General features: G+C 47.6%; 2 protein-coding genes across 7 annotated transcripts; one reads left to right on the top strand and one right to left on the bottom strand.

The window, feature by feature from the left end:
• Window positions 1–550: 550 nt before the first annotated feature.
• Window positions 551–14,152, top strand: FAM110D (family with sequence similarity 110 member D). 6 transcript variants are annotated; one of them, XM_081872501.1, is made up of 3 exons: window positions 572–668; window positions 1,781–1,925; window positions 11,222–14,152. In XM_081872501.1, the coding sequence occupies exon 3, from the start codon at window positions 11,553–11,555 to the stop codon at window positions 12,603–12,605; it is 1,053 nt and encodes a 350-aa protein (XP_081728627.1). In that variant the 5' UTR covers window positions 572–668; window positions 1,781–1,925; window positions 11,222–11,552; the 3' UTR covers window positions 12,606–14,152. The 6 variants fall into 6 exon arrangements, with proteins under 6 accessions (XP_081728626.1, XP_081728627.1, XP_081728630.1 ...); XM_081872502.1 differs by lacking the exon at window positions 572–668 and adding an exon at window positions 794–919; XM_081872500.1 differs by lacking the exon at window positions 1,781–1,925 and having other exon boundaries at window positions 551–668.
• Window positions 14,153–16,749: 2,597 nt separating this feature from the next.
• On the bottom strand, window positions 16,750–25,107 carry LOC309347630 (uncharacterized protein C1orf232). Its single transcript, XM_081872332.1, has 4 exons — window positions 23,489–25,107; window positions 22,274–22,360; window positions 20,911–21,008; window positions 16,750–19,727 (listed from the first exon to the last, which is right to left on the bottom strand). The coding sequence occupies exons 1-4, from the start codon at window positions 23,573–23,575 to the stop codon at window positions 19,427–19,429; spliced, it is 573 nt and encodes a 190-aa protein (XP_081728458.1). The 5' UTR covers window positions 23,576–25,107; the 3' UTR covers window positions 16,750–19,426.
• Between the last annotated feature and the right edge of the window lie 2,287 nt (window positions 25,108–27,394).

The raw sequence follows: 27,394 nt of genomic DNA on the forward strand, positions 1-27,394 counted from the left end.
TTGTAGGGAATGTCATGCCCACAGCAGTATCTCCAATTTGCAAATGTCCCCACAACCCCCAAAAGATTTGATTTAGGGGTGTGTGGGTGTGTAAACACACACACATATGGAACTGTGGTTTATCCCTGACAGAGCTGCAGTTCCCAGCACCTTTAACAAACTACAGTCTGCAGGCTTCATAGTGGGAACCATGTTCTTTACACATGTTTTGAATGTGGAATTGACCGTCAGTATACTTCATCAGCTTCTTGCAGACACAATAAGTCAGTTTTACACCTTTGTTGCAGGTGCAGCACATGCAAAAATGGCCTCCTCGCTTTTTGGATTTCCGAAAACAAATGTCATTGACGCAACACAGAGGGATGTGTGAGAAGCGGAAGGGTTAATGCTGTTGGCAGAAATGCAGGAAGGCTCTGCGGGGCAATAAAGACTGTGGCATGGAAGGGGTCAATAGCATCATGCCTGGGGCAGCTCAGTTCAGAAAGGGTTAAGGCAGGGGAGGGAGGGAGCTTGTTTGTGTCTTCCTGCCCCGGCAGCCCATATTTACCAGCCAGCCAGCCTGCTGCTGCTGTTGCTGCTGCTGCTGAGCTCACTTTGCCTGTCTGCCTGGCCATCTTTTGCTGGAGATGGCAAAGCAGCGTTGACATGTCTTTGGCCAGGATAGCAAGGTGAGTGCCTCTTTGGGGATAACCCTACCTGCTTCTAGAGGCTCCCTGCCTCCAAGGCCAGCGAGGGTGGGTCATAGGAAGCAGCCTTATAGCGAGTCAGACCATTTGCTCATCAGGATGGCTCTCCAGCATTTCAGACAGGGTACCACCCTAGACTTACCTGGTGATGCCACAGGGATGGAACTTGGGACCTCCTTCATTCAAAGCAGATACTTTTTTGGAACGGTGGTGATGACTGATTAACTGCTCAGGTAGGTGTGCGTGTGCTTTATGAACTTGGATGAACTGAGGATCTTCCTGCTCTAGGCAATCTCCCAAAAGGAATCTTGTGCTGTATGAATTTGGATGACATGTAGATTTTTGAGCTCTAGGAACCCAGCACCGCCCCCCCCCCAAATAGGAGTCTTGTGGTACTGTAAAGAAATACTAAGAAATGCATTGTGGTAGCATAACTTTTGGTAGACAAAATGGGGAGGTTTGAACAACGGGGTTTTATGAGTACCAGGTGAATACCTTCTTGTTTTCTCAGATCTTTTAATTTAATTTACAGAGCAATCCTATGCAATCAGTTCCATAGAGCTTACTCCTACGAAAGCGTGTGTGTCTAGGCTTTTAGCCGCAATCTATTTGATCTTTGCTGATGCGTTGCATTGTATGTGTCTTTTAGGCTGATGTTGCTCTTGTAGCTTCTGCTGTTCTTGGTGTATTTTTGCCCACTTTTAACATTTTTATATATTTTGAAAATCTGTAACTTGCCCTAGAAATTCGACTGAAGGGCAGGAGGCAGATCCCTTCGATCAATCAATAAAGACCAGTGCACAAACTTCAGGAAAACACTTTATATGCATGTGACAAAATGGGATTTAGTGTACAGAAGCACGGGATGCAATAAACTTGTGTGCCACTCTCTGGAAATGGGCTATAGCACAGTGGTAGAATATTGTAAGGTTCCCCAGGTTCAGTCCTCAGCATCAGCACAGCTGGGAGAGAATCTTGCCTAAAACACTGGAAAGCTGCTGCCAGTCTGTGCAGACATTGCTGAGCACTCAATATAAGGCACCTTTCTATTTTCCTAATGCCTTAAGACCCCATTTTCATTGTTGTCCTTACAGGCAGAACTATACAGACCACCCATCTGGTTTGCTAGCAGTTATTTCCTGTGGTGAGCAACCCAGAATGCGACTCTCTTTTTTAGCCTCCTCTCTGGGGAACGGAGCTTGGAGTTCTTCTCTCTTCTCAGTTCTCAGTCCGCTGCACGTAGGTATCCCATTTGGCCACGGCTGCCCTGTAGTTAAAACCCGCCTCTGGCGGGTGTGTCGCAGGGAGGAGGGAGGCTGCTTGCCCCAGGCGTGCTTATTTATAGCTGTGGATTCAAGAGGCAAAAAGTTCAGCCGTAATTGGGGGGTCTGGTTCTGTAGCCTGGAGAGGATGACTTCTCTCCTGGCATCCTAGGGAGAAAGCTGGCTGACCTTTGCAAGGAGGCGGGTGTCCTCCTCTTGGGGTCAGCCTACAGAGTGCGTGGCAGCAAGGAATCAGGTTTTTTGCTTTGCCACAGAGTAAAAAATTGATGGGCGGCTGCAGCCAATCCTGGCTCTCTGAGGGCTCCTCTAGACGGTTGGGTGTGCAAAGACTGTGCGTTGGTCAGCATGCACTGATCTACACACATAAAACAAATTCATGCACAGGCGTCTTCCAAAAACCCACCCCAACCCCATGCTTGTATTCTACAGCATGTAATGGACACAATAATAAGGCTACAATTTTATGCATGCTTTAGCGATTGATTCCTCTTCTCAGGAAACTCTGGGGGTTGTAGCTGTGAGATGGGAATAGCCTCCCCCCCAAAAAACCCAACTCTCAACACCCTTACCAAAGTATAATTCCCAGCATCCTTTGCGGGGAAGCCATGATGGTTTAAAGTGGCATGATACTGCTTTAAATATATAGTGTAGAAGGGCCCAGTATCGAAAGCAGGATCCGGTCTTCCTATATAGCACTTTTATTAAGTGCTGGGCTAGCTCAGTCTGTAGGGCATGAGGCACTTAATCATGGGTTTGAGCCCCATGTTGGGCAAAATATTTCTGCATTTCAGGGGTTGGGGGCTGGACCTTGTGGTCCTTTTCAACTCTACAGTTGATTCTATGCTTAAAGCATAAATTATCTCGGCAATCCTTCCCCAAACCCTATATGCCAATCTAATATTATTATTCCCCTGGGGTTGAAGGGAAGGACATGATGAAAGATGGTGGCCTACCTAAGGTTATCCATACTGGAGATTTTTGCGGTTAGGAAAGTGACAGGAAATGCTTTGGCAGGGTGAGGTGAGTGGATTATTAACAAGGAGACATGAAAACATCCCACAGCCAGGAGGAATGATAAATACGTTGTCTGGAGGGAGCCCTACTAAGGTGCCAGCTCAGAACGGTGGGAATGACTAGGAGTTGGGGCGCAGAAGAAGCAGTCTCCCCAGCATCTGACACTCTGTCTGGTGCAAGGCTGGCTCTGCAGGAGACCCAGTATAAGGAAAGGGGCATCACTTGAGGGGCTGCACAAAGGAATCTGGGCCTTTTCCAGGATGTGCAATTTCTCTCTTTGTACTGATAACCAGATATACTTAGGGCCCCTTCTAGATGTCCCTTTTATTCAGCATTCATGATGATATTGGGGCAGCCATATGCAATCCTGTTTTCGATATTCTTTGCTCCTGCCAAAGTTACACTGCTGCACTTCCAATCAGCACATCTTCTGCGGCTTAAATAATACACCCCCAATAAAACCTCGGTCTGGAGGGGCCCTTAGTGCTGCTTTTTGCCCAAAACCATGGGCAAATACAAGACAAAAGTAAAAAGTTGCACAAGGCAAAGAGGAAGGGACAGGCAGTGGGTAGCAGACAGCTCAGGAAACAGCTGGTCTTTTTGCTACAAGGGATGGAGCAATGGGGATCCTCTGCAGCTTCCTCTCCTCTTGCAATAGGGCTGGGAAGCTACAGGAAAGCTGACATGGCTGATTGCGTAAGGATTAACATTGGACTCACATTTGGGGTGACTCAAGGAGCCAGACAGTTGCTCAAGCCACTTGCAGAAGCTGCGTTTGAAGACCTGTCTATCATGGCATCCCCGGAGGATAATAGCTTTCACTGGGTGGGTGTTAGGTGGCCCTATTCATTCTCATATAAAACAATGAGAGGTTTTATGTATAATTTTTACTAAATAAGATGAATTAGTCATGCACAGTTTGGTGACAGAATAAATGTTCTCCGTATATGAAACTTCTCCTTTGAAACGCGCCCCTTCCCCCAATATCTGCAGTTAAGGCATCTTGAATAGCATGGATGACAAAAAGCCCTGGCCTAGTTCTCTAGGGAGCTACATTTGAGAACTGCATCCAGAGGAAGTTCAGACCATTGGTTCATCGACCTCAGTATTGTTTGTTGGTCTTCAAGGTTGATCGGTGTCTGGAGTAGGATTCTTGCTTTGGGTTCAAGAGGGCCCTGAGTTCGGTTCCTAGACAAGCCCATGCGGTCAGGAGAAAGAGCCAGGTTGGATCTACACTGACCTGTTTAACTGAGCTGGATGGACAAAGGCCTGACTCAGTGCAAGACAGCTGCCTTATGTTCCTATTTAACTCAGACCTTTATTCAGAACGATGAGGACTAGAATCTCACTTTGTGTTTAGGGCCGTAGCTCATTGGGAGAGTGCACGATTTGCCGGCAAGAGGTTTCAGGTTCCATCCTGGCATCTCTAGGTGAGGCTGGGAATGTCCCCTGTCCCAAAACCCTGGAGAGCTGCTGCTGTCAACACAGATAATACGCAGCTAGATGGACCAAAGGTCTCAGTAAAAAGCAGCTTCCTAGGTTCCCAAAGTGCCCCCCCCCCCAGCCCTGCTATTTACACCACACATTATTTGCAAAAACAAGTGGCCAAGTGTGGCTTTTTTTATTTGCTTCTGAGAACTCTTTAAGTCTATTTGGGTTAACGTAGCAAGGAACTACTCATTGCATTTCCCAGAGACAAATGGCTTTGGGCTACTTAGCATGTGCCAGATATTTGGTGTGAATCCCATTTACTCTTCTGTTCTGAGCACCCCCTGTGTATGATGAAGTGGCTGTTGCTGAACCATTTGTGTCTTTCCTAATAGAGAAGTAACCACCTGTGATTCCTACTGGGTGGGAGGAGTGAAAGAGGGGGAGGCATTTGCCACCTCTGAACTAAGTGCTGGGACCTGGTTAAGGCCTGCCGAGATCCCAGCTATATCAAATTATATTAATAGTCTGCACAACAACAAAGATGTGCATTGTTCCAACAGGAAGGACATGAGAATAAGACAAAAAAAAAATATTTGCCTATATGCTGGTTTTTAGGTGAGGTAGCAGCTTAAAAACGACTCAAGGGATAGCTCAGTTAGTAGAGCATAAGACTCTTAATCTCTGGGTCATGAATTCAAGCCCCATGTTGGGCAAAAGATTCCTGCCTTGCAAAGGGCTGAACTAGATGTCGCTTATGGTTCCTTCCAGCTCTTCAGCTCTATGATTCTAAGGTTATCAATCTAGCTATGTACACGTTGTACCTTTAAAGCATGTATTCTCCCACCTCAAAGAATTCTGGGCCCTGTAGTTTACCCCTCATAGAGATGCAATTCCCAGAATTCTTTGAGGCAGTCAAATCAACCTTAGCCAGTGGTTGAAGTGGGAATTGTTGTGTATTGAGTCTTGTTTGCTTTAATAAAGAAGTGTTACTAGAGAACTGTCTCCAGCATATTATGTCAAGAGAGCTAAAATCACAAAACCCACGTCACAACAACTGGCGACGAAGGTGGGATCCGGAATGCTGAGGAACGGTTAAACGCAGCCCTGCCTCAGAGTCCGGATTGTAGCTAAAACAAGACTCACTGGCCAGCTGAGAAGACGACCCTGCCCACAGGACAATGGAGAGTCCAAGGGTATTGGAGCCCTTCCAGCCATCAGAGCCCAACACGTGGGAAGACTACGTCGAACGCTTCGAGTTCTTCGCAGTGGCTAAAGGGATCACCGATGCCAGCAAAAGAAGGGCCACATTCCTGAGCTACTGTGGGCCTGAGACCTTCAAGCTGGCCAAGGCATTGCTTGCCCCAGCGAAGCTAAGTGAGAAATCTCTCAAAGATATTCTTGCCTGCCTAACAAGCCATTTAGCGCCTACTGAGACCAAGATGGCCCGGCGGATGGAGTTTCATAAGAGGCAGCAGCGTGCTGGGGAGTCTGTATCTGCATTTCTAGCTGAACTGCGGAAGCTCGCTCAGCACTGCGACTTCCAAGATCTGGAAGAGACTCTCCTGGATCGGTTTGTCGGTGGTCTGAGCAGCAAGAAAGCCAGAAGACGCATCGTGGCTAAAGAGAGGAGCTTGATGCCAGTCGCAGGGCCCCTAAGCCACAGATAGAAGTTGCGCATGCCATGGACGAGCTAGAGGCTACTCCGAGCCAGAGCCCAGTCCGTGGGGTCGAGTCAGTGCGTCAGGCCTGCACAGTGCACAAAGATCACCGAGGCAGGTGCCCTGGTTGTGGCGGAAACCATGAGCGGTCATACTCAGTGGGCCGCATCCATGTCATGGGAATGTGTGCCGTGAGAGTACAGTTCCGGGACAAACAGGCGGTACTCAAACTGGTGATTGCGAAGGGCAGTCGCCCCAGTCTCCTGGGCACTGACTGGTTTCCCGCCCTGGCACTGAGTATATCAGGGCTTAATTCAATCCAAACCTGCCCTGAGATGAGCGAGGCATTATGCAAAGAATTTGCTGGTTTCTTTAATGGAAAACTGGGTTGTTATAAAGGGCCCCCAGTTGACTTCGAATTGGACCCTGGGGTGGCCCCAATCCGACTCAAACCAAGGCGAGTGCCATTTGCACTGCAACCCAAGATCGAAGCAGAGCTGGATAAATTGGTCAAGCAGGGAGTTCTCTCACCGGTGGACTCCGCTAAGTGGGAGACTCCAATCGTCACGCCCCTTAAAGCAAATGGGGAAGTCAGGATCTGTGCTGATTACAAATGTACTATCAATAAGGCACTCAGGGGAAACTCATACCCCATTCCAGTCGTATCACATCTGTTGGCTAAACTGGCTGGGGGCAAGGTGTTCGCCAAACTTGACCTGGCACAAGCTTACCAACAGCTGCCAGTAACCCCACAATCAGCGGAAGCACAGACTATTGTCACACATAAAGGGGCATTCAGAGTTAACAGATTACAATTTGGAGTTTGTGTGGCCCCAGGGATTTTTCAAGGGCTCATGGAACGCCTGTTAAGAGGTCTGCCGGGGGTCTTGCCATTTTTTGATGATGTTTTGATTGCTGGAAAAGACCCACAGGAACTGGTTGCGCGTGTCCGTGCAGTGTTGCTCAAGTTCAAGGAGGCGGGGTTGCAACTAAAAAAGGAAAAATGCAGTTTTGGGGTGCCAACTGTGGAATTCTTGGGGTTTAAAATTGATGCATCAGGCATCCACCCCACAGATGCTAAGGTTAAGGCCATCATCGAGGCACCACGACCACAGAACAAGACGGAGTTGCAGTCATTCCTGGGACTTACTAACTTTTATCATTCGTTCTTACCCCAGAAAGCTTCGGTAGCTGAACCATTACATAGACTGTTGCAGAAAAAGAATGTGTGGCGATGGGGGCAGGAGCAGCAGAAGGCTTTTGACTCTTTGCGATGAATGCTGAGTAGCAAGAGCGTCCTTGCTCATTATGATGAATCGAAGCCGCTGGTCTTGGCATGTGATGCCTCTCAATACGGCCTGGGGGCGGTGCTGAGTCATAGGGAACCGGATGGGTCGGAAAAGCCCATCTCTTTCTATTCCCGTACGTTGTCGCCCACGGAGCGCAACTATGCTCAAATTGACAAAGAGGCGCTTGCAATTGTGGCAGGAATCAAAAAGTTCCATGATTATGTGTACGGTCGTCATTTCTCCATTGAAACGGACCACAAACCACTGTTGGGGTTGTTCAACCCGAACAAACAAACGCCACAAATTCTCTCCCCCAGAATGTTGCGTTGGTCTATATTCCTGAACGGGTTCCAGTACACCTTGACCCATGTGCCGGGAAAGCGGTTGTGCCACGCTGATGCGCTGAGTCGATTGCCCCTTCCTGGCGGGAACAATGAGGATCCTGCTCCAGCGGAGCACATAATGATGCTGGAAACACTTCCGGGGGCTCCTGTAACGGCTACTGATATTGCTGAGAAAACGAGGAAAGATGCTGTTCTCTCCCGTGTGCTCACTTGGGTGGGGAGGGGGTGGCCAGGTGGTCCGCATGAAGACAAATTCAGGCCTTATGCGACAAGGCAGCACGAGTTATCCATGCATAAGCGTTGTCTCCTGTGGGGAGATAGGGTGATCATCCCAGCACCACTGAGAAACAGGGTTCTTGAGACACTTCACATGGGACACTCGGGAATGGTCAGGATGAAGTCGCTAGCCCGATGTTATGTGTGGTGGCCTGGAATGGACCAGAACATAGAACAATGGGTACGAACATGCAAGGCATGCCAAGAGGTGCGGCCAGAAGTGGCCAGAGCACCAGTTCACTGGTGGGAGCAGTCCAGATCTCCCTGGAGCCGGCTGCACTTAGATTTTGCTGGGCCATTCCAGGGGAAGGTCTTTTTGGTTATCGTCGATGCATATTCCAAATGGTTAGAAGTGGCGATGGTCCCTAGCATGGCATCAGCTGCCGTAATCAAGGTGTTGAGGCAGCTGTTTGCAACCCACGGGTTACCTGAGACCATTGTATCAGATAATGGGGCAGCTTTTGTATCCCAAGAATTCAGGGCATTCTTGGCTGATAACTTCATAAGAGGGGTCACATCCGCGCCCTTTCACCCATCCTCCAATGGGCAAGCGGAGCGCATGGTAAGAACAGCCAAAGAATCCATTGCGCGCTTAATGGAGGGTAACTGGTCAGCTTGCATTGCGCGAATGTTATTTTTGCAGCATGCGACGCCGTGTACTGCGACGGGCAAGTCGCCAGCTGAGCTGCTCTTGGGTAGAAGATTGGTAACGGTGTTGGATTATGTCCACCCGGATAAAATGCCAAACCGTAATTCAAGAGCAAACCCCCAGGCTGAGACTGACACAACAAGGTATTTCGCCCCTGAAGATCTGGTCTGGGTGAGGAACTATTCACGAGGTTCGCAGTGGGTGGCTGGTGTGGTCACCCGGGCTAGTGGACCTGTGTCCTATTATGTGACCTTGGAAAATGGGCAAGTTTGGAAGAGACATATAGATCAGCTGAGGCGCCGGGCGCTCAGCAGGGAGGAGTCTGATAATTCATCCCTGGCTAACGACGCAGAGCTGCAAGACCAGAGTGAAAATGGCCCAGAGGTGCAATCACCAGGGGCTTCAGCAAATGAACCAGGGTCTGCTAGTCCTCAGGATGACGAGGTACAGGTAGGGGACCCTGAGATGTCTGGGACTCCTTCTGTTCCTGACTAAACCCCTATAGCAGCCCCCCTACCACAGGTGACACCCAATCCAGAACCGGCAACACCTGTTGTCAGGAGATCAAGTAGAAGTTGTAGGACCCCACAGTACCTGAGAGATTACGTCTGCTGTGCTCACTAGGGGGGGAGGGGTGTTGTGTATTGAGTCTTGTTTGCTTTAATAAAGAAGTGTTACTAGAGAACTGTCTCCAGCATATTATGTCAAGAGAGCTGGAATCACAAAACCCACGTCACAACAGGAATCAAAGGCCATTGCAGGGGGGAGGGGGAAAGGGGCCTGGCTCTGAATTATGCCAGGCAGGTGCAGAGCCCAGGAGATTGCACCATTTCCTCCCTAGAGCTGGGAGGAGACCATCAGAGCCTCCAATTCACCAAGAGGCCAAGGAGTGCTGTTGCTGCCACAATGGCAGCAGCAATGCGTTCCTTGGAGGCTGGATCTGCGCTTTCAGATGGCAATGAATGTAATAACATTGGGGAAGCACCGCAGAACAACTAATAAAGGGGACTGGTGCATGGACATTTCAGTGCAGATCCACTACTAATGCCCTATGAATGTGTTAATGACATGCCGCACTGCTGCAGAATAAACCTGCGCACACACACAATCCCCATCAGTCTGGAAGGGCCCTAGACCCTAGGTTAGCAGTCATGAAATCTGACAAGCCAGTAAGCTTCCAATTCTGCCATGCTTAGCCAATGGATTAGTGGGTCTTACCGATGAGGTTCCACCAGTGACCTGCCATATTTCCTCCCTGCCTCTCCCCTGGACTCATCAGATTCCTCCAAGCTCTGCCCTGCTAGCCCTGAGATCAAAGGCAAGCCATCCTGTCCAAAGGCACCTCCCGAGTTTCTTGGCATTTCTTTCTGAAAAGGAAGTGGACATCAAGGTCCCGCGTCAGCCAAAACCCCTTTAGATTATTCCAAGCTGCCTAGAAGCGAAGGCGAATCCATGACACTGTAGTGACTTTTTCCAACCTCCCGCTGTCTCCTCCTTCCTATAACTGACCGCCTGGAGGGGAGTGCAAAGATACCCTTTCCCTGGCAGAGTTTGCTTTGTTCTGTGGACGGCTGAGACCATAAAGATAAGATTTCTGGCTCCTTTATTTTTTCCTGCTTTGTTTCCTTTTGGAACCTCAGCACAAAAAAATCAGAGCCCTTTGACAACATGCCCAGCAGAGTTTCCTTTTCCTGGTCGGGTCATTCCCACTTCAAGTGCTGCTGTCTAGAGTTTTGTCTTGGCTCTTGGCTGCATCTTCCTTGGGGCAGGTGCATTGGCCTGGTTTTCACATACGGAGTCTTTTGATGCTAGAACACAAAACTAAAATTCTTCCCCTGCTCATGCTTCCACGACTGTGAGTCACCTCTCTAGAGGGTCAATATTGTTGCATGCCACCCTAGCCTCTGAGCGGTGCAAGATTCCTTGGCTTCCAGATACTTACCCAGGGTTAGTTTTCCTCAGAATGAGGGACAGCATAGAAAACTCATTGCTGATAGCAATTTCCATTTAAATGGCATAAGGAATGGTAGCTCTCTGAGGGGAATAGGGGTCTCCTAATAACTGTCAGAAACCTTAACAAACTACAGTTCCTGGGATGCTTTAGGAGAAGCTATAGCTGTTGAAGTGGTATCATAGTGCTTTAAACATACAGTCATACCTCATGTTACGTTTGCTTCATGTTATGTCTTTTCAGGTTGCGTCCCGTGGCGACCCAGAAGTACCGGAAAGGGTTACTTCTGGGTTTCGCCGCTCGCGCATGCGCAGAAGCGCCAAATCGTGCCACGCACCTACGCAGATATGGCGCTTCAGGTTGCAGGCTTTTCATGTTGCGAACGGGCCTCCAGAACTGATCCCGTTCGCAACCAGAGGTACCACTGTACTGTGTGGATGTAGCCTGAGTCAAAACATTGCAATTCACCAAATCAGTTATATGTCAACAGTGTATCAGCACCAACAACTGCTCACCTCATTCAACAAAAATCATTCACTGCTAGGATTATTATTGTTAGTCACCAACTGTTCCATTCTTTCTAGAGTCATTTCCTCTGACAGATATTATTTCACTAACTGACCACCTTCTCTGCTTCTAGGGCAACTGTTGACCTGTTGATACCCACCCACTCCTCTATTCACAGAAAAGGAATTTTCCTAATCTTCACAGTGTGACTGAACTTTTAATGACAGGAAGTAGGAAGCAGGAAGCTGGTTACAAGCGCTGCCATAGGAGTTCAGCTGCGGATTCTGAAGAAGTCAGCCAAAACCTAGAGTGGTAAAACCACCAACTTAACCTATTGCCCAGTTCAGGGCAAAGCTCTGGCAATCATCCCAATTTCCCAGAGATACTTTGACATCGCAAAGTCTCCTCACAACTCTCCTTCTGAAACTGAAGGTTGCTCATTATCCCAGTACTGTGGACATAAAATGAGGCCTCTGTCTCCCGGAGAAGGACTTTCCCCTCTTGGGCTGCTCAACCGAGGACCCGACTACCTCCGTAAGCAGCTGGAGGGGAGTACCGGGGGGCGGACCCCAAGTGCCGTGGAAAGGCTGGAGGCCGATAAAGCCAAATACGTCAAATCCCAACAAGTCATCAACAGTCGCCAAGAGCCAGTGCTGCTCTGCTACACCTTCCAGTCGCCTGCTTGTGGCAGAAGAGCCTTGACCCTCCACCAGCAAGGTGAGTTCTCTCAGGTAGGCCAAGATGGCCTTGGGCCCAAGAAGGTGCCTCCTTCTCCTCAGTCGCCCATAGCACGGAGAGGGGGCGCCAGGCGCATGCTGAGGCCCGATTCACTTGTCATCTACCGGCAGAAACGGGACTGTTTGGCTGTCAACAAGGAGAACACCAAAGGCTACAGCCTAGTGAGGCGGCTGTTTCAAGGCCCGTTGAGAGATGGACATGGTGCCTCCCCTTCCTCTAGAGGCGTGTTGGGAAATGGACAGCTACAAGTCACGCAGGAAGAAACCTCCATGGTCTGGGTGCCGGCAGAAAAGGAGGAAACAAGGACAATAAGTTCAGTAGGCATTCTAATGAGGACGTCCGTGGGACGTGCTTCTGAACGCAGCTTGGGACACCAGCCTAGCTCCCAGCTGGTTATGGACCAAACCTCTTCTTCCACGAGCCCAGAACCATCTGACTCCAAGAAAGAGCTGGCACCAAGTTATTCTCTCCCTCTCTCGGAGAAAGAGCGTTTTTTTAACTACTGCGGCTTGGACCAGAACCTGGTGGAGATGCTGGGAGCTGAGCGGTTCAAGCCGGGGAGCTGGGAATTGGGGTCCTCCTGTGTGGTCCTGGGGAGCGTGGGGTCAGCCAGTTCTGAGCATGACTGTCTCTCACTCAACGAAGAGGAGCTGTCTGTGGAAGAGCTGAGTGAGAAGCCACTCACATCAGTCTCTGTCATTGAGCGAAACGCCCGTGTCATTAAATGGCTGTACAGCTGCCAGCAGGCCCTGTCTATGGCCAAGGAGTCCACTGTGTGAATGGAAACATGGTCTCAAATGCAATTCTTATCACAGGAAAGGGAGGGCCAGGCGGCTGGGCCTCGCTGTTCCTGTAACCTTGCAAGTGCCAGTCGTCTGCCTAAGTGAGGGCCCAGTTCTTGCCATCTTGATGATGGCAACATTCCCATCATGGGAAGCCAAACAGGGAGTGTCTCTCACCATGGAATTATGGCAATTGGTGTATGATGGGTGCTGTTTAAAATAGTCCTGCATTGCCTGTATGCAAATATGCCTGTGAAGTAGAAAGGGATACGCATGTCAGGACCAAAGTGATTTTCAACTGAGGCCTAAATTATGAAGGCAAAATTAGGGGGTTTGGGACAAATAATTTTCCTCCTCTCTTTCCCCGCTATGAGTAGTGGTGACCAGCATATAAAGTATATGTTCTATAGCAGCAATGGGGAACCTGTGGTTCCCCAGATATTGCTGGACTACATTTCCCATCATTCCTGACTCTTGGCTATGTGGACTGAGGTTGATAGGAGTTGGAGTTCAATGATACCTGGAGAGCCACAAGTTCCCCATGCAGGAATATGCGTAAATCTTCCCCTCCTGCAGTTATCAACAGCGAACATGGTGTAGGGGGTTAGACTGTTGGACAGGGAAGGCTTGGGTTCAAATCCCCCATGAACATGCCTGGGAGACCCTAAGCCAGTCATATGCATTTTGTCTAGCCTACCTCACAGGGTTGTTATGAAGATACAACCAAAGCATCTCATGGGATAACCCCAAAGTTCTGTGGAGGGGTGTGATGCAAACATGATCAACAGGAGATCATTAGTGTTACAAAGCACTTCTCAGGCTTAGCCCTTCTATGTTTTCAAGCAACAAGCTGCGGGAGAACCGTCACTGTGGCTAGTGGGGTGTATACAAGCCCCAGTCCAGGCTGTGTGGTTTTTGTGCAGTCTGGGAGAAACATTTTGTGGTTGCCAGGCCCTTGACTCTACTGAGCCATTCCATGAAATGTAAGCAGGAAGAACAGGAGCAATTTCTGAACTGGCACAATCTCTAGGGCAGGCCCTCAGTGCTGCATCCAATTCTCTTTTCTTCTGTGGCTTCCTTCCTCAGACATTCTCCAGATATTCAAAGCAAAACCCATGTTTGTATCTCTTTCCTTGTTTTCAGAACTAGCTTTGATCGCTCAGGATGATGGGATTAGCTTTATGAATGGGTATTAATAGAAGTGCTCAACCTTTTTCTCAGTGATCGGCCATGAACATAAGAAGTGTCCTGCTGGATCAGGCCAATGGCCCAAGTAGTCCAGCATCCTGTTCTCACAGTGGCCAACCAGGTGCCTCCATGGGAAGCCCACAAGCAGGGCCTGAGCACAACATCACTCTCCCCAGTTGTGATTCCCAGCAACTCGTATTCAGAGGCATACTGCTTCCAATGGTGCAAAGCAGAACAAAGTCATCATTGATCCGAAACTGATGGGGCCTTCTGAGGGCCAGCTAACATCTTATTTACAATTAAGAAATGTTACCTCTGTCCCTGAATTCTTAATAAACGTGAAGCTTTTTGAAGAATCGCTCCATGTCAAATGTTTCTGGCAGAAATGTCATAACTTATAGAATCAAAGAATTGCAGGGTTTGAAGGAAACCCGAGGGTCATCTAGTCCAATCATCTCCTTCAACTATGGGTTCCTCATCTCCAGCATCCCTCTATGAAGCTTGAGTGAAACAGTTAGGACAGCTGCTAGGTCGTCTTTGGTCAAGGGACTGGGTTCAAAAAGGCAACATCCTGCACTGCAGTTGGGGACATCAGGCTACTATTAAGGGTTTTCAACCCTTTGGGGCCAGTGGGTGCATTTGGAATTTTGAGCAAGTGTCATGGGTACCCATCACAAAATGGCTGCTGTGAGGCGTGGCAGAACACAAAATGGCTACCCCATCTGAAAGCACAGAAAATGAGGCTAGACCACAAAATAATGGGGCAACTCCCATTAGCTGGCACTTCAGAGAGGGAAAGGTACCTATGCTGCCCACTGCCACATATGACCACAGAGAGAAGCTCTTTGTACCTCTTCTCTTTTCATAATGGTTAGGAAGGTAGACAGTGAAATGTGGGGCTGCTTCAGGGGGCATTTTCATTGTAGGTGGGGCTGATCCAGTTCAAATAGGAACCGAGCAGGAAGAGCAAGGGGTCTCTTGTGCACTGTGGGGTTCTGAGGGGATAGTTACTGAAACCTTTTGTGGGCACCATAGGCAGTACTGGTGGGTACCTTGCCATCCATGAGTATCATGCTGGTATCTCTCCACAGCTAGTTTAATGGCAGGACATGCAACATGCAGGGTTTTATACACTCTGACACCCCTCAGCATCTGCCCCCACCCCCGAGGCAGCTGCCTCATTTTGCCCAATGGTTTTGCCCAATGGTTGGGCTGTGAAAATGTTTTTTTTTAAAACTGTTTTGAAAAATGCATTGAATTTGCTATAGCTCACAGTCGCCATCTAGTGTCACAATTGTATATTGAACTTTACAACACATTCAAAACGTTTTATTTTCAGCTGTATAGCTGAGTCCTAGGTGTTCCTCTTTTGCTTCCCGAGACTGTACAAATACTGCCACCTTGTGGCAGCCCTAGGAATACAGGAAGATCATCTTATGTCAAGACTGTACAGGTACCTGCCTTTTCTTGGGAGACTAGCAGGATTCTCTTCAAATCCACCTCCTGAGAATCTTGGATTTCATGTTAAAACAAACCCAAGTTTCTAGCCCTCATGATTGCAGAACATGTTTTTGAAGTGTTTGAAGAGTGCAAATCTCAGAAGCCCAAAGGACTGCTGAACTGGATTTCTAACGACCTTCAGGGCCCTGCATAAGCTCCCCATAATTAGTAGAAGCAGACTAAATTACACAGACTAAATTATTCAGGAGAAAGTTGGAAGAGATTGAATTCAAAAATTTGCCAGAAAATTATTTTCTGATAAATTTCAGCACAGCCCTAAAAACACAAGCACAACCTGATCCATTCCACCCTGAACCTTTTACTTCAATACCCTGTGATTGGTTTCCTCTTGTTTTCAGCTGCACCCCTAATCTTCAGCTACAACTAAAGTGGAATTTAGCCTCTTCCATCTTTCTCCTGAACAGCTGGGGGACATTCAGTAGAACGGCGTCTGCAACTTTGTCATCCATGTATTTTGGTTGCAACTGCAGATCCAGTCTTAAAGTGGTTTAACTGGCCAGTCTCCACTGGATATGGGAAGCCCCCTCTCTCATTGTCTGTTGATTCTCATATCCAGTGGAGACTGGCCACAGAGCAAATGGGGCAGCCAACACCCAAGTGCCCTGGTGGAACTCAGCAGGGAGGCAGATGGGGACAAAACCAAAATCAGTTGGCACTGCCTGTCGTTGACTTTGGCTCTCCCTACTGTTGGGCTCCCCACCTTCCACCCAATGGGCACCAGCCCACCACTGCTCATCCACCAAAAAGAACATAGAACAACACAGGAAGCTGTCTTATACGGAGTCGGGCTTCTTGGTCCATATAGCTCAGTATTTACACTCTCTGGCAGTAGCACTTCCAGACAGGGGACAATTCCCGTTCCTAACAGCAGAGTTTTGTTCAACATCAAGTGAGCCAAAATTTCCCAGAAGATAGATAGATATAAACTATTGGGAAAATTTAATCTCTCTATTCCAATAATATGCATCAACAATCCCCACTCTCAAAATTTGTTGACCACGAATGGCACGGAGAATTTTAAGAGACCATTTTTGCTCATTCCTGTTTATTATTATTATTATTATTATTATTATTATTATTATTATTATACAGCTGTCAATGAAAATCCAAAGAAAGATACTGCAAATAAGAGGGTCACCATGAACGGTCAAGGTAGGGATGCCCCCTTTCTGCTCAGCATGCGGGCCAGAACCCAGGGAAGGCTGCTGAACTGCCCCCACTCACCCAGTCGCCAGCTGGTAACAAGGCAGCAAAAGGGCCCCCCAAACCCAAAGGCCCTTCCTTGCTGGATAATGGTGCCAGCACTGATGGAGACACTTCGTGAAAGGAGAGTTGGATAATGGAGCATCTTCAGTGATGGACTCAAGAACGCAAAGCCAATGCTCTCTCCGGGCTTATCTATACTTGCCTTTCCCCTTGCTTTTTCCAGTTGAAATCTCTCCATCCAAGCACATATATAAGCATGAGCTTTCCCTGTGAAAAGCCGCTCTTTAGTGCTCAATCAGAACAAATGTCAATTTGGGTTTTCCATGGATTGGCATTTGCTCCGACCAAGCATTAAAGAGTGGGTTTTCTCAGAGAAAGCACCGGAGCAAAAAGAAGGGTGCTCAGACACAGAGCTTTAAAGCACAGACCATGCATGGAAAGAATGGAGGAATGGTAAGTGTAGATAAACCCTGAGTCTTCCCTTGGTGACCTTCTGTTCCCTTGGAACAGGGCTGGGGAACCCATGGCCCTCCTGCTGTTGTTGACTCCAGCTCCCATCAGCCCCTGCTAACATGGTCAATGATCAGGAATGATGGGAGCTGCAGTCCAACAATATCAGTTAAGAGAGTAAAATTTGGTAACTGAAGAATATCTGCTCCTGGGGCAATTGGGGAAGTTCTCATATGAAACCGCCTCATACTGAATCAGGCTATTAACCGGTCCAATCCAGTACTGTCTACTCTGATTGGCAGTGGCTCCCAGGTTTTAGGCAAAGCACTCCCCTGCATCACCTGGTTCTTTGAAACGGGTTGAACCTGGGACCTTCTGTGTGTACAAAGTTGATGCTCTATCACTGATCTATTGGTCATTTCAAAGCCATGTCCCTAAGGCAGGAGGGGCTAACATGGTCCTCCAGATGTTGTTGGACGCCAACTCCCAGCAGCCCAGGTAACCAGCATGTCCAACGGTCAGGGACAATGGGAACTGTATTCCAACAATCTCTGAAAGGCCATGGGTTCCCCATCCCTGCTGCCAAAGGAAAACCTTAGCAGGAGAGAAAATGTGGTATAGGGATGGACAGATAGATGAACCAACGGACCTAAGTTCCTTGATGTGGGTGGTAGTCCTAGGCTGTTGACAGGCTATGGATTAAATGTCATAATCCCAGAGTCCAGAAGTAACCAGGACAATGAGTTGGAAGCTGCAGTGTCACTGGTTAAGACGTTGCATTCCTGGCTCTGAGTCTGACGCTGGTGATCAGAAGCTGAACCTGAATCCCCCTGGGCGCCTTCCTGTAGGCTCAAGGAACCAAGTGCTGCCCAAACTCCCTTGTCCGTTTCATGGTGCAGGGAGTGTGGCAGGCAAGAGTTCGTGGAATGCAGAAGAATTGCCTGTCTTTAGGAGGCTCTAGCTCCCCACAAGGGGATGAAGCCCAAGAAAGATGGGCTGGAGGCACTTCCAGCCCTCGTCAGGGCAAGTTGCTCACTAGAAGCTTGCCTTGAGTTGTGTGACTGGAGCACGATGATAGCCATAGCAAGATCTGCACCCCCAATCCTCCACTGTTCTAGATTGCGAGCGTATATCTAGTGCAGGCATAGGCAAACTCCAGCCCTCCAGATGTTTGGGACTACAATTCCCATCATCCCTAGCTAACAGGACCAGTGGTCAGGGATGATGGGAATTGTAGTTCCAAACATCTGGAGGACTGGAGATTGCCTATGCCTGATCTAGTGTAAGGCCCCAGTAGAGAAGGGGTCTCCCCCTGGGGTTTTCAGTGATCAGCCCCTGGTCAGTCTCACCTGGCTCTTTTTAGACTATGCTCCTGCTTCTTGCCCAGTTGGGCTGATAGCCAGATCCTCCTAGGCTAGGAACATGGGAAGCTGATTTATACCAGATCAGACCATCTAAATGTCGGAGCCAAGCAGCCTGTATCTTAGGAAGCTGCCTTCTAGCAAGTCAGGTCATTGGCTCACCTAGTTCAGTATTGTCTACACTGACTGGCAGCGACTCCCTGGGATTTCAGGACGCTTTCTCTCCCAGCCCCACCTGGGGGTGCGGGGGTGGGTGGGTTTTGAACCCAGGACCTTCTGCATGCAAAACAGGTGCTCTACCACTGAGCTAAGGCCCTTTTGCTTAAGAGAGGGGGCTCCTGGGATTCGAACACCACAGAGCCATTCTTCAACTGCAAGGCCAGCGGGTCAGTGTTGGGGTGCCATTGCTGGTCCCATTAGGAAGGGTCTTGATGCAAGGATTTGTTTATTTCCTATTGAAACCCCCTGTAGCCCGGTCATCCTCCAAGGACAAACTGCATGGAGCTATCCTATTCAGTCCTCGTAAGAACTCTACAAGGGAGGTTAGACTGAGAGATGGTCACTTGCCCACATCTTCTGTGGCTGATCTGGGATTTGAACCCAGGTCTTTTCAGTCTATCCAATGCACCATTTTAATTCAGGATCCCCTGCTGCCTCCTCCACACTTTGATTGGACACTTGGGTGATCAGCACTCAGGAGGAGGAAGCTTCCTTAGAAAACACACAGGAGTGTCGTCAAACCATGCAAGCCTGGAAAACAATGAGACTGTCCAAGCTCTCTCCTTGCTGGGCAGAAAACCTCTGGCAGAAGCTTCAACCTGTCTATTTTTGTTATCTCAAGAAAGCAATGTTCAGAGAAGGGGAGAGATGGAATGGATATGGTTTGATACACGCGACACACACATTTGGGGCATCCTAATGTTTTGAGGGTTAAATAACACTGAGCTCTGGCCCCGGGACTTTCACATCACCTCTGACTGTTCTGTCAAAGATTCCTGGAGAAACGGGGGTGCGGGGAGGCTAAAAACGCTTGCCCTGCATGGAAATAGGTTGTCTCTTATGTCACAAAGTCCATTTCTTTCACGTTCATTCCTAGTTGCTCTTAGAGGCACTTTTGTTCCTTATCTCGGCCAGCTTGCTGGTCAGGAAGCTCCACTTGAAGGCCACCCCTTCAGCTTCTCGGAGGTCGTTGTCCAGGCTGGTGCAGCTGTCTTCCTCAGTCGCCATTTCTCCTGATGCCCCAATGCCCTCAGACATCTGGTCTCCACGCTCAGCCTTCGAAGCTGCCTTTTCCAGAGCTGAAGTTTCCTGCCACTTTGTGGCAAAGACGTCCCAAAGGCCAGATGTCTTCTTTTCAGAAGGGGAGTCCTCTTCTGGCCTGGCTGCCAGTGGGCTGTGAAAGCAAGAGGAGAATTTAGGAAGGAAAGAGGTGCAGGCAGTGGCTTTGAATGAACTGGTTCAGATTAGCTAATTCACATAATTCTAAAATCTCTGAATTATGCCTGTTCCTGTAAATTCTGGGCAAAATGACTGTGAATTAAGGTCCAGTGGAACTTTGGGCAATTTTTTATTCAGTTCAGTTGAATCCTGCCCCCAAAGCACAATTCCCAGAGTTTCCTGGGTAGATGAACAGATTGTTAAACTACTCTGCAAACTGTAGCTGTGTGAAAGGAATAGGGGTCTCCCCCCAAATATCTCAGCACTCTTAGTTACCAGGATTCTTTGGGGAAGCCATGACTGTTTAAAGAGGTATAGTTGTGCTTTAAGTGTGTAGTACAGAAGGGGCCTGACTTTCAGATAGGAAGTCTTGCTCAGCCCTGCCTGGAGAATGAACCTGGTAAAACAAATTAAAATTAAAAAAATAAAAATAAAAGAGAAGAGAAGAAAATGAACCTGGACCTTTTGCATGTGTAGCCTGTGTTCTGACACTCAGCTAGGGTCCCTTCCGATAAGAATGTTTCAGAAGCATTTCTGGTTCCACAGCAGAAAGCTACCTATGCCTTTGTGGCATTCTCTCTAGAATAGAGGTGGGGAACCTCTGGCCCATGAGCTGAATTAGGCCTGGAAGACCATTTCCCCCAAGCTGCACCCACCTGCCAATCACCCAGATTGGGAGGTCTTATGCAACCAACCTGCTTCCCCTAAGGATCAGACACTTTGCAGTAAGGAACGTTATGGGGAAATGCACTGGAAAGTGTGGGATAACACTTCCTTGGGTGTAATTTATTGATGCATGCTCAATTAACAGATTCTCAGGAAGCACCCAAAAACTAGTTTCTAGAAAGGAGCAAAGATGATGCTGCCCAAGCACTTTCCTTTCCACATTCTCTCTCTTCTTCTTCTTCTTCTTTTTTTTTTTTTTTGAGATTATGTCTTTATTATTTTAAAATAAATACATTTATAGAAAGAAAAATGAAAAACAAACAAACAATAGAAAAAAACAAACAACAATATAAGAAACAACAATAATAATATAACAAACATCATTTATAAACAGAGTCTTGTGAACTAGCTGGTCCTTTGAGAAAGAAACACTGGGGAGGGGAGGGGTGGAATTAGGGAAGGATTTCACTTACTGGTCAAGACAAGGCTCAGGAGCCAGCAACTTATGTTCGTCTTCCCGGCTGAACAAAGATGAGACACTTCTCCAGCCTTTGACTCCAACTCCCTGGACCTGCAGAGGAAGATGGGAGAAGAGGGACGGAGATCAGGGTCTACTAGCCACACCCAGGGCCATACGTGCTAGATAGTGGGAAATTCCTGGCCCTTTCCCTGAAGTTTTAGCTTTCATTTAAAAACAAAAAGTCAGTCTTTATTCCTTTTTACATGTGGAGCTGAAACGAAAGGAACAGAGTGCTGTGAGTATTCAACCCAATTGGTTAGCGAGAAGTGCTCCTATACCCTGGCTGCAGTCTATTGCTTTCACTGTGTGCAAAGCACTGGGATGATTGACAAGCCTGTGGACACTTACTAAACTTATTATGCTACTGACTTGTAGGGAGTGGGTGGCTGTTTTCCATTGAGAGCCCCTCCCCATACCCAGTATTTTGCTCCGTTTCCCCAACACGATGACCACACATTCATATTTCTGTCTGCAGTCCCATTAGCCCTCCCAAGAAACAACAGGCAATTGATATTATTTTACAAGGTCAGTGGAGATTATTTTACAAGGTCAGTGGAGCTCTACATAGACCACAGTTTAGATACGTTTCACACAGTATTCAGTGGTTCTCATGTGGTCTTTTCAGGAAGATGCACTCAACGTTTTTGCCCTCGTCTAAATTTTGCTATACAATTACATATATAATTTAATATGTCTTTAAGTATAGTTTCTCATACAAATAAATTGTTAGTATTATTTTAAATGCTGATACATGCAGAAATGAGGTAGGGTGGAATTATGAAAGAACAGATAAGCAATTGACACTCACTGCAAATAAGTTGACCCCCGCCCCATATGTAACAGCCATATGTTGATGCATACTGAACACAGCCTGTTTGGGGTGTGTGTGCCAGTAAACACCTCATTTTTGCTAGTTGCCTGTAGTAGAGGTTGGTTCTTTGGGGTGAATGGGGCATTGCCTCACCAACCACAGTCTGCCCTCAGCATTCTCACCTACAAATCAGTCCATGAAGTGGCATCGGTCCCTAGTTTCAGTGTTGCCTGGTAGAACTCTGCAGGAAGGAGGATGGGGACATTGTCTCTGGTGCCACCTACTGTTAGCTCTCTGCCTTCTGTGCAACCAACCCAATGGCAACCAGCCACCAACACAAGTTACCTGAGACCTGTCAGTCACTCAGCAAACCACACAATACAGCATTAGTGGGTTGATTGGCTGAGGCAAGGCCTGCTCTGGGGTGTAATAAGGCTGCCACCTAATGCAGCTCCAAGCTCAAAAGCAACTTGAGTTCTGGAGAGAAATAACTACTGGTCCTTACCCGCCGTGCCAGCTGAGAAACAGGATTTGACCCCTCCTCTGTCAGCAGGGTTGAGTCTGTGGTTTCCATCAGTTCAGGGTTATCTCTCTGAAACAAGAAATCAACTTCAGGAGTGCTGGAGGATGGAATAGTCCAGATGCAGCCCTTTTGGACTACACTCTACGGCAGTGTGGAAAAAGCTTTTTCCTGCTGGGGCCTGAATTGAAGAGGGATTGATTATTAAACCACTCTGTGCATTGTAGCTCTGTGCAGCCTTAAACTACAGTTCCCAGTATTCTCTGATAAAGTGGTATAATAGTGCTTTAAATGTATGTTATGGGTGTGGCCCCCTGTTCTCCCTCTGCCTGCATTTGCCAGTCTCCCTCCACCAGCTTCATAATGTAGTTTCTGCCCTACCACAGTCAATTTCCTTTCTAGTAAAGCCTTAGCTTTTTGTCAACTAATCCATTAAATAAATCACTTAAAACATTTCAATCAGCTAAAGGGGGGGGGCAATTATCGGCCAGCAGGTGTTTATTTACTTATTAGTAAACATTTAATTATTTCCAATACAAGCTCTTATCCAAAAAAGTAACAGATGGCAAACTCCATGTTAGAAGAAGCATTCTGTCATGTATGAGAATGAATGGGAATGCCTCCCCTCAGACAATGGCTTTTATGTACAAGACAGACTCATCTGTGTCATCTGAAAACAAAGAACGGACTCTTTTCTTTCTTTAGATCTATGCTTCTTTCTTTAGAATCCCCCCCATCACATTCTTTAGATTTAAATAGCCAGCCTTCCCCAACCTTGCGCCCTCTGGATGTCACTGGGCTGCCAACTTCCATTTACCTCAGCCAGCATAACAAATGATATGGGATGATCAAGCCCAGAACAACACCTGGAGAGTTCCAGGTTAATGAATAAATGGTTCAACTAAAATGCATGTGATCCTGAGTTTTCTTTAACCAGGGGGCATGACCCCTCTTCATAGACATCTTATTCTTCCCCATAAATCAGGCACAGAGAACCTATGGGCTTTCAGATGGACTACAACTCCCATCATCCTTTGTCTGTGCTGGCTAGGGCTGATGGGAGCTGGAGTCAGGCAACATCTGGAGGGCCTTAGGTTCCCCTTGCCTGCCATAAATTAAGAGAGGGCAACCCATTGCCTGCTGCTACCCCACACTCAATGACCGAAGGAGGGGAAAGGGCCCAGCTGAGGATGCCTCTACCTCATCCTGGAGTTCCTCTTCCGGCAGCTCTCCGCCAAGGGTCTGTAGAACTTTGGCCTTGTAGACCTTCCAGAATCCCTGAGTCATCCTGGCAACAGCCCCGCTCACTCTCAGCTTCTTCTCCCAGGAGCTAGAGGGTTACACAGTAAGCAAGCCCCTGAGATCCCGGCAGTTTGGAAGCCTGGGGGCTTACAGTCACCACTTTGGATTCTCTTCCAAGTCTAAGCGGGTCAGGTTCCGGTTGCCATTGGGCCTCTGTGCCCAGCTGCTTCGGAGACTCTGCAGGGAACCAGGAGCTCAGGCAGATGCTTGTGCGCCCTGCAAATTCACACCTGTCACTGGCTGCCTCTTTCTCGGATCTGGTGTCTTCATTAAAATTTCAGAAGCTTCCAATGTACATCTCAAAGAACTGAGAGGAATCGGATCCATGACTGACCCAGAATACCAATGAATTCCGTCAATGAAGGCCCCTGGAACAGATGAAAGTGCAGTGGACACGGATCGCAACAATCTGACTCCTCCGATCACCCTTTATGCATCCCATCTCCAGACTCTTTTGCCAAAAAGACCCGCTGGACTTCTTTCTATTCCGGATTTGAGATGTGAATCTTTGTTAGCTAGTTCTCTCACTAACATTGAACTTACTAGCTGCACCCTTGGTTGGTGTAGAGTCCTGTCTTATTCAGAAGAGTGATGTGCTCCCCTCACAGCTCCTGAATCCCCCTACCACCCCCATGAAGAATCTTCTACTTTCAAGTCTTGAGGAAAGCCTCATTCTGGCAACGCTACGCTCTTGTATTACTCTCCATTGTCTGAGTCCTGTAACTGATCTCCAGTGAAAAAAAGGACTTTGGAATGTGGTAGCTCAGCAACAGGCTCTCAAAATAGTGCCTGGCAGCTAAATTATTTCTTAGGGCTGATAGCCTCGCAGACCTGTGTCGTCTTCTCCTTTGCAGATTTAGTTTCTGCCTTAAACAGCAAGCTTCGACTCCTTCCCCAGAACAGCTTCGTGCAAGTTGCAAACAAGGGGTGTGGGTTCTTTTCTCGCTGTTAAAACTATCAAGCTCTCCTAGCTCCTTCACCCCCAACTCATGCTCCGATTCTAGGAGCGATGAAAGGATGGGTTGTCTTTCCATTGCCCATCTTTCTTCTCCCCGCGGCTAATGACAGATGCCTGTCTGCTGCCTTTACATGCCTGTAAATGTATTATTGATTTCCCGGCCTGGTGCAAGTAACGTGATCGCGAGTAGTTAACTGACTGGCGGTTGTTCCTTTGTCCTGCTCTGACAGTTGCATCCTAAATGCACAAATCCATATTGGCTATGCTTGATGCTGCCGATAATGCTCCACTGTGTGCCTCTCCCCAAGTTGAGTTGCGCTGGGAACAGTAGTGCTCAGGGCAGTGTGGTGACCCACAGAGTTCTCGTCCTTCAAGGATCACTCAAAGTGAAACCACTGTTGCTGTGTGAGTGCTTAATTCAGGAGGAAAAAATATGGCATGGGTCAGATTTGTGCTTACAAATCACATCCTGTGTGTTAGAACTGGACACACAATGCTGTTCATAAACTCACAACGAGCCTGTACTTGAACAAAGGTTCTTCATCCAGGGTTGACTCTGGGCTTAAGGGAACTCTCAGCATAGTAAAGGGACCCCTGACCATTAGGTCCAGTCGTGGCCGACTCTGGGGTTGCGGCCCTCATTTCGCTTTATTGACCGAGGGAGCCGGTGTACAGCTTCTGGGTCATGTGGCCAGCATGACTAAGCTGCTTCTGGCGAACCAGAGCAGTGCACGGAAATGCCTTTTACCTTCCCACCAGAGTGGTACCTATTTATCTACTTGCACTTTGACGTGCTTTTAAACTGCTAGGTTGGCAGGAGCAGGGACCGAGCAACGGGAGCTCACCCCATCACGGGGATCCGAACCGTCGACCTTCTGATTGGCAAGTCCTAGGCTCTGTGGTTTAACCCACAGCGCCACCCGCGTTCCTTCGCCACCCACGTCCCTTCTCAGCATAGTACCTACATAGAAACATAGGGAGCTGCCTTATACTAAGTCAGACCATTGATCCACCTAGCTCAGCATTGTCTAACAATGACTCATCAGGGTTTCAGACAGGGGACATTCCCAGAGACTGAACCTGGGGCCTTCTGTTTGCAAAGCAGATGCTCTACCACCACTGAGCTGTGGCCCAGTGACAGTGTGGATGGGCTTATCCAGAAAGGTTGATGCTCCCTTGGCTGGTAGAGGCCAGGTGGACACTATAGGTGGTATCCATCTTAGTGTTACTCAGAGTTGCCCCATTGAAATTAATGGACCTGACTAACTTCTTGCCATCATGGGATGGCCGTTTCCAAAAGAAATCAAGGGGAGGGGGGCTTTCTGACCTTCACAGTTGAGGTATAAAAGAATGAGGGGGGATTTGCTAGGTACAAAAGTCATTAGCTGGGATGATACTTTGGGTATTTTAAATTGACCTACTGGCGAGCGTTATGCTTACTTAAATTAAGTGAACTGTTAAGTGAACTGTTAATGTTTTTTAAAAAAATATTGCAACACAGTTGGGGAAAATTTATAGATAAGCTATTCAATAACCGCTATGCAGCTTCCTGTACCAGGCAGGTTCTGTTCTAAGAAAATACAGATACTGTATGGTAGAAAAAGTAAGAAATTTTTCACCACAAAACTAATAGTTACCACCACCAGTTAAAGTTATACACAAAATATATCTAAGTGAACTGTTAATTGTTGATTTATTTAGTTTTACTGTTGTAGTAGTATTATATTAATAATTTTAATAATTTTATTATTTATACCCTGCCCATCTAGCTGGTTTGCCCCAGACACTCTATTGTTATAGGTTTGTGACTGCTAAATGCCTGGGCTCAGTACTATCTGGAGGGCATTACATTTCCCTCTTACGTAGGCCAGCTCAACCGTTATCACATGTCTCTCACACTGCAACATCTTCCCTAGTTAATTTTTGGGGTGGGGAACCAATCCAGGATGGATTTAGGGTGTGTTCACATTACAGCCTCAGAGCACAGTGATGCTGCTGTTTTTTCGGTGTGTTTCACAGTTCTTTCTGCACCTAGGTGTTCACATTAACAGAATGAATTCTCAAGTAATTGACTGCAGTAATTCTACATAGTCATTAGCTATTTTTTACTCTGTGTTTCATCTATAGATTGTAGTTACAAATATGCCATTTTGTAAGAACTGCTGTTGTCAAACAGGAGAATGAATTAGCAAGCAAATCAATAAACAGCATTTGTTTAACTTCACTACTGGGGAAGCCCAAAGAAACTATGGAATGCTGATTCCTCAGTGTCCCAGCGCCATCAGTGGGACCTTGCTATGGAATTGCCCTAAGACCAATTCTTACTACAGCTCTAGTCCAGTCTTTCTTCTCAGGGACTTTTAAGCTCCTTCCATCCAAGCGTGAAACATTGCTCATAATTTTGCACACGTACATCACCTTTTGTGCCACTGGCATTCTGAAGCCCTTTCGAGAGACACCATAAATCTGCTATTTCGGTTAGGCAATAATATATAGGAATGGTTGTACGACAGGAAACAAAGTACACCGTATCCAATTCAAACTGCAGGGGAAATTTAGGTCAGCCAAATCTAATGACCCACACGGAAACCTGGCCAGGACACTGGGGTTATCGCCCTTTGCTTGCAAAGAGTGCTACGAGATCTTTTGATGGCCAGGCCTCAGGGTTTAGATTTCCTTCACGAAGGATTAGCTGAACACCAGAAACAACAGTTACACAGGTCAAAGGGTCATCCTTTGCGGTGACTGGCCGTTAATCAGTGGTGAGCTGCAACATGATCTCCCTATGGAATTACATTCCACTCGTTTTCATCTCCGAGACTTAAAGTGGACTTCCAAGGAAGGAA

The sequence above is a fragment of the Podarcis erhardii genome (assembly GCF_964252035.2).
Source record: "Podarcis erhardii genome assembly, chromosome: 7".
Lineage (NCBI taxonomy): Eukaryota > Metazoa > Chordata > Lepidosauria > Squamata > Lacertidae > Podarcis > Podarcis erhardii.